A 6,106-nucleotide genomic window follows, 5' to 3' on the forward strand; every position below is an offset into this window, starting at 1 on the left:
AAAAAAAAAAAAAAAAAAAAGCTTAGACTTGGCTTTGCTGGCTATGGCAGAAATAAAAAGGGGTTAGAGAGGCCCTCAAATTTGGGATCTGTAGGGTTGCAAATATTGACTGCTTCTGGTCTCCCACAGAACCAACTACACACTGTGTGTGGCCTAGAAAAAATTAAACAACATTAAGCCACATAGGAGCCTTCTCCAGTGAAGCTGGCCCTGTCCCCAAACTAAACCATAACGTGCAGAGGTTTTTAACTGGAAAACAGTCTTTAAGATTTGTCCTTGAAGCAGGGATCAGACTACTAATGCAGCCTTGCAGGGAGACCCGAGCTGGCGTCTAGAGTTCAGAGACAGGGTTGGATGTGAAAGCAAAGACAAAAGAGACCCAAATTCTAAAAAATTTAAAAAGATAGAATTTCCTTAATACTTTTAACTATGGTTGTTCTAGACTGATAGAAGAAAACAGATAAGTTTACTAAGTTTTTGAGAAATTATGCTGTCAAGTGAAGTACAGACCATGTGATTTCCATCCTTTCCAATTTCTATAATTAATAGATTTTCACAATTTTACCAATTCTGTGGGTGGGGATTTATATTAAACCTATATATGATTGCTTGCCAATAAGCTTGTAAATCTTATTTTTGGCCATTCCCGCTTACTTTTCTGTAAATCTTGTTTGTATTTTACTGATTTAAAAAATGTATTAGTCTTTTAAAAGAAATCTTTTAAAATTGACTTTTAGGAATGCTTTATATATTCAGTATACTAGTCTTTCCCCAGGCACGTGTATTGTAAATGGCTTCTCCTAGCTTGTGGGTGTGATATTTTAAATGTTAACAGAGTCAAATTTATTCTTTTTTTTTTTGGTAATTTAATGTACTATGTATCTTGATTAAGAAATCCTTCCTTATTCAGTGTCATAAAGATATCATCTTACCTTTGGTTTTAAGGAATTTAAAATCTTATTTTTTACATTTAAGCCTCTAGTATCTCTAGAACTACTTTTGCCTATGAATTGAAGACTCAATTTCATTTCTTTCCCTGTGGTATCTTGACATAAATCAGTTTATTGTGCAGGTACATAAGTCCCAACTTATGAACACCTGAGTTGTGAACTTTTACAGGTGTACTGTAGAAGATCCACAGGGATACTGTGTAAGACTGGCTTTGCTGGCTTACGAGTAAATCCAATTTACAAACGTTCTCCTGGGACAGAAGTCATTGGCAGGCCGGGGACTTCCTGCCAGCCTGTTGGGGCCAAGTTACAGGCTTCCTGTTTGTCTGTTGCGTGGTGCCAGCTCCACACTCTGCTGACTGCTTTGACTCTGCACTAACTCTTCATGTCTGGCACAGCCAGCCCCTCCTACTCGGCCCCGCTTCTCCAGGAAGGCCTGGCTGTTTTTGGCTCTCACATCTTTTTGCTGTATTTTAAATTAAGTAGCTTGGTGAGCTCAACAGCGTGTTACAGTTCGCTCCAGTAGAACTGTCACCTTGTGGGTCAGCTGGAGAGAGTCAGTGTCTGTATGATACTGAACCTTGTTGTCCACAGATTCTGCCTCATAAGCTGGAACCTCAGGCCCTGGAGTAATGGCAGTGTGGTGGCCAAGGCGTCACCTGTGAGCACGGCATTGGGTCCAGAATCATGCATTGCAGGGGGACGTGGCCCACGCGCTGTTCAAATTGCACATTTCCCGTGAGGTGAGGCCCAGCGGGAAGGAGAGAGCTGTGGGTTAGGAGCAGCGTTAGAGTCCTGCCACTTCCTATCTTAAAGAATTTAAGAGAAGTCCATTAACTACTCAGAATCAGCCTCCTCCTCATTAACTGGATAAAACAGTAATTGGATAAAATGTTCCACCACATTGAACAAAATACATGCAAGAAAAACATAAAGCTGGGTATGGTGATGCTTGCCTATAATCCAAGCATTCTGGGAGGCTGAGCAGGACAACTGCAAGCTCAAGCCCAGCCTGGATAACTTACCAACTGAGCAAGACCCTGTCTCAAAATAAAAGCAGAGAAAGGCCTGGGGATGGAGCTAGGTGCTACGGCCCTTAGTTTTTTTTCTAGCCCTAATAAAAGAAAAATATAAAGATACAAATAACTGCAGGATTAGAAGCTCACCGTGGGAAGAGCCTAGATCTTTTATGAACCAGGCCTTTTCCTTTCAGGCAGCCTTGAAGTGGGAAAAAATACATTTTCACCACGAGGAACAGTTCTTAAAGTGGAATGGCCTGGGTTTTGCAGGCAGGTTTACAGAGCGAGCTTCTGCTCACACTCAGCACTGTCGGTGTCCCATTGCTGATGAGTCCTACTCCTGGTGCGCCTCTGTGGCTGGAGAGCACAGGGGTCTGTCGGCCAACTCCCAAGCTGGCGGCTGCTGGGATGCATGGGAAGCCGAGTGGGTTCCCTCTGAGAAGGTGATGCAGGCAGGGTGTGAGCCTTTGGGAATAGCAGCTGGCCTCGCTCTGGAAGGAGGGCTCTGGTACTCCTGAAAGAGCTGCTAACTTGGGTTTAGTGGACTCACAGGACCTCGCTAGAGAGGAAGACCTGCAGGAGCATTTCCACCTCAAGGAGAGGTCGTCACACCCCAGATCAGCCGGAGCCGACCTCTCAGTGCCCTGTGTCCTGTGGGAAAGTAGGAAACGGGACGTGTTGTAGAAAGGTATGACGGGGGCTGACGCGTGTGGAAACCTCTCACCCTGAGTCTCCAGCAGCATTTGCCTGTGTGCTTTTGTGTGTGGTGTCATGGAGAGTGAGGGGTGCTGCAGTGCCCCAGGCCTGGAGGATGGCGAGGTCAGGTCTCAGAGCCATAGGAAGAGAGGCACAGGGGCCCCAGGAATTGGCTGAAATCGCTGCACAAGGGTTTAATCTGATCTAAGTCTGAAAGTACAGGAGGAACTCAGCTACTTCAACAAAATTTGGTCCTGTGCCTACAGAGCACGACCCAGCTTTCACTTTATACAGATCCAAATAAAGCATCAGGAGATGAGATGGGATCCCTTGGAAACCAGGGCTTAGAGAAACTGTCATGGGGAATGTGCAACAATGACCTTGATTTTGGATTTTTAATAGAGTAGGGCTGGGCATGGTGGGCGTTCTTGTAATCCCAGCATTCTGGGAGGCTGAGGCAGGAGGATTGCAAGTTTGAGCCCTAGAAATTTAGTGACTTAAGGAGACTGTTTAAAAATAGGGCTGGGGTTGAAGCTTGTAAAAGGCTTTGGGTTCAATCCCCAGTACTAAGAAAGAATAAAAAGTAGGATTAAGAAATTTATTTAAGCTCTTCCTTTACTCATTGGTCACCTCTCCACAGTGCTCTTCCTCCTGGAAGGCAGCCTGATTTAGGGAAGGAATCCCGGGTTCTCTGTCCATCCTACTCGGTGAGCCTGCTCTTATCTGCAGAAAACAGCTGCGCTGTCTCTGCTGTGCTTTCCGTCAGATTACTTCGTCACCCCATGCCCTGTGCCACTCCCGATGAGAAGAGAGCACAGCAGAACCGAGCCCAGAACGAGACCCACAGTGCGTCTCCACCTGCTCCCACGGAAGGGACGCTGAGTCTCCTTGCCCATGTGTGGATCCACCTGGCTGTCTTGCGTCACATGGAAAAATAAGCTTCTCTGGGATAAAACAAGCTCCATCTTGGCCTAACAGAGCTGTAGCTACAAGTCTGCTCACGAGTGGGCTCCCGGGAGTCTGGTCCAGCTCACTTCAGCCTCTGGGAGCCATTGTGGGTGGTGCTGCTGTAGTGGCCCACCGAGGGCATAGGCCAGCTCTGCACTCTGGATGTTGGGATTGAAGTGTGCTGCCCTTGTGTGATGTGAGCACGTGTGGGTGTGCAAAGGCTGTGTACTCGTGTGTGCTGGGTGTGTGTATGTCCTGTTGTGTGAGCCCAAGGAAAGAAGGAGCCTCATAGAGCCGGTCTCATCCTGTAGAACAACCAGCCCCTCGTAATGACTCCTGAGCCTACCCTCTCCCCCAACTGGCTGGTTCCTGCTGTGTTTCTGTGGTGACAGCAGCCAGGCCCCTGGGAGCTCACCTAGGAGGCACAGCAGCCTCCAGGTTTCACAGCACGGAAGAGGATGGGGCAAGTGTAGAGGGCCGCTGCAGGGCCTGGCGTGTAGGGACAGTGGACAGCATGCAGCCCAGCCTTCACTGCTCGCAGCCAGGACTGCTGTGTGGACAGGCAGCAGCCTCTGCGCCTCAGCTCTAAGCTCCAGCCCAAGGCAGAGCCCCTCCTCGGTCTATGACTGGCCCGGGCGCTCTGCTGAAACAGCTTGGCAGCCCCAGAGCCCTCTGCCTTCGCCTGGCTCTCAGTAGGCCAAGCATAAAGGACAGGGCTGGGGATGGCACCACACTTGTGTATTATGGGGCGGGCCTGTAACCTGGGACGCCTGGAGAGAACCTGCGAGGAGCAAACATCAGCCAGGAGCCAGGCCCGCGCCCAGACTCACCTGAGCAGTTGGAGATCACTGTCTCGGGGGCTTTGCTTTTCTTCCAGATGGTTCGGACCACAATGCCATAGATGATGCTGCAGAGAGAGCAAAGGGGTGACAGGGCTGATGGACCCTACGTGGAGGACACAGGGGACAGGCTGCTCTGTCTTCCTGAGGGGAGGAGGGGAGGCAGGGTCTCCTAGCCATGCTGTTCCCATCCTGGCCGAAACTGGAAGGACCACAGAGATCAGCCCAAGGGAGCCACTTCTTTCTGAAGCAAGGCTGGGATCTAGGCAGGATGAGCAATCCAGGAGAGGTGCAGCATGGCTGGGATCCAATCAGCCCGCAGACTTGGTCTCCTGTGCCTTACACCTGGGGCAGGACCTGACTCTGGGTGGTCTTTAAGGTGGCCCTGTGTCTCAGCCTTCTGAATTCATGCCTTTCTTTGTGTGATTCTCTCTGAGTGTGGACAGGGCCTGGGGCTCGCTTCTGACCAACCAGTGAGGTGTGTGGGATTGCGTAGGGTACAGGGCCTGACCTGCCAGGGAAGTGGAAGAAGCCAGCCACCTTGAGCACTGCAACCTCAAGGAAATGGATGCTGCTAAGGATCAGAGGGGTTTGGAAAAGCCGCTTCTCCAGCTGGTGACCCCAGCCCTAATAGTCCTCGATGGCCACCATGCCGAAGCAGGGACCCACCCAGGCCCATGCAGAACCCCAGCCACAGATATGGCAGATAACACAGCCGCCATTGTTTGAGTCACGAGGTTTGTGTCCATTTGTGACACAGCAACAGCTGATGAACACACCGCGTCTTAGCTGAGATTCTGTGAGGCAGGGTGCACAGCGCCAGCCCCTTGAATTCCCTGAGTGTGGAGCGTGCTGAAATTTAGAGGGCCGAGCACAGTGCTTGGAAACTAGTGGAGACTCAGAATGTGGCTCGTGTCCCTCCTGGAGCTCACATGATATTTGCGGCTGCAGTGATAAAATGAAGACACAGTGAATGATTGCAAAGTAAAGTGCTGTGGGGAGAAAATGCAAGTGGTACGAGAGTATGGTCGGGGCTGGCTTGTTCTGGGGTCTGGGAAGCCGGGCAAGTCGAGGTTTCGGCTGAGATCCAAGTCCGGACACTGTTCAGTGCATCTAGTTGGTTTTACTCTGTGATAAAGAGGAAAAGACACACATGCATCTGCTTCTACGTGGGTCGGATGGTCCTGGCAGGGGCCAAGGCCAGTGCTGACGGCGGGCGGGCAGGTGGAAGGGTGAGCTCCGCCTCAGCCCCTGCGCCTCCGAGTGTGCACAGCTGTGCTCCCTCAGCGGAGGATCTGGCTGCAGGGTGGGCGGGGATCCAGGAAAGACAGTGGAGGTGAGGCATGTCCTCTGTACAGCGGGTGCCGGGCAGCGAGAATGAGCCCAGAGGACGCTGTGCCATCTGGCTCAGGAAAGCTGACTCTCGGCCCAGCACTTGGAGGGAGCGGGGGGTCACTTTTCAGCCTGCTGTGCGCTGGTCCTCTGAGGGCCACTTTCTGTGCTGCTCTCTCACCCCACCTGCTAGTACGGTGCTGTGCACCACACACATGGTGAAGGCTGAGTACACAGTAACTGTGGTTTCCCTTTCACACAAGCTCTGCCGTGAGGGTCTTAGATATGAACTGGGAGGAGAAGGGATCGTTGTCCTATTGTG

General features: G+C 50.6%; 1 protein-coding gene and 1 long non-coding RNA gene across 2 annotated transcripts in view; one reads left to right on the top strand and one right to left on the bottom strand.

The window, feature by feature from the left end:
* Npsr1 (neuropeptide S receptor 1) overlaps positions 1 to 6,106 on the bottom strand; it is a 126,178-nt gene that overhangs the window by 10,243 nt on the left and 109,829 nt on the right. Inside the window, 2 exon segments of the mRNA XM_010612883.1 lie at positions 4,444 to 4,520; positions 5,471 to 5,486. Coding sequence (XP_010611185.1) covers positions 4,444 to 4,520; positions 5,471 to 5,486 — 93 coding nt within the window.
* The window catches only part of LOC117285193, a 43,368-nt gene that overhangs the window by 8,509 nt on the left and 28,753 nt on the right, over positions 1 to 6,106 (top strand). The gene's annotated exons all lie outside the window — the stretch shown is intronic.

This window comes from Fukomys damarensis, unplaced genomic scaffold (assembly GCF_012274545.1).
Source record: "Fukomys damarensis isolate Sample0158 unplaced genomic scaffold, DMR_v1.0_HiC HiC_scaffold_7, whole genome shotgun sequence".
NCBI classification, from domain to species: domain Eukaryota; kingdom Metazoa; phylum Chordata; class Mammalia; order Rodentia; family Bathyergidae; genus Fukomys; species Fukomys damarensis.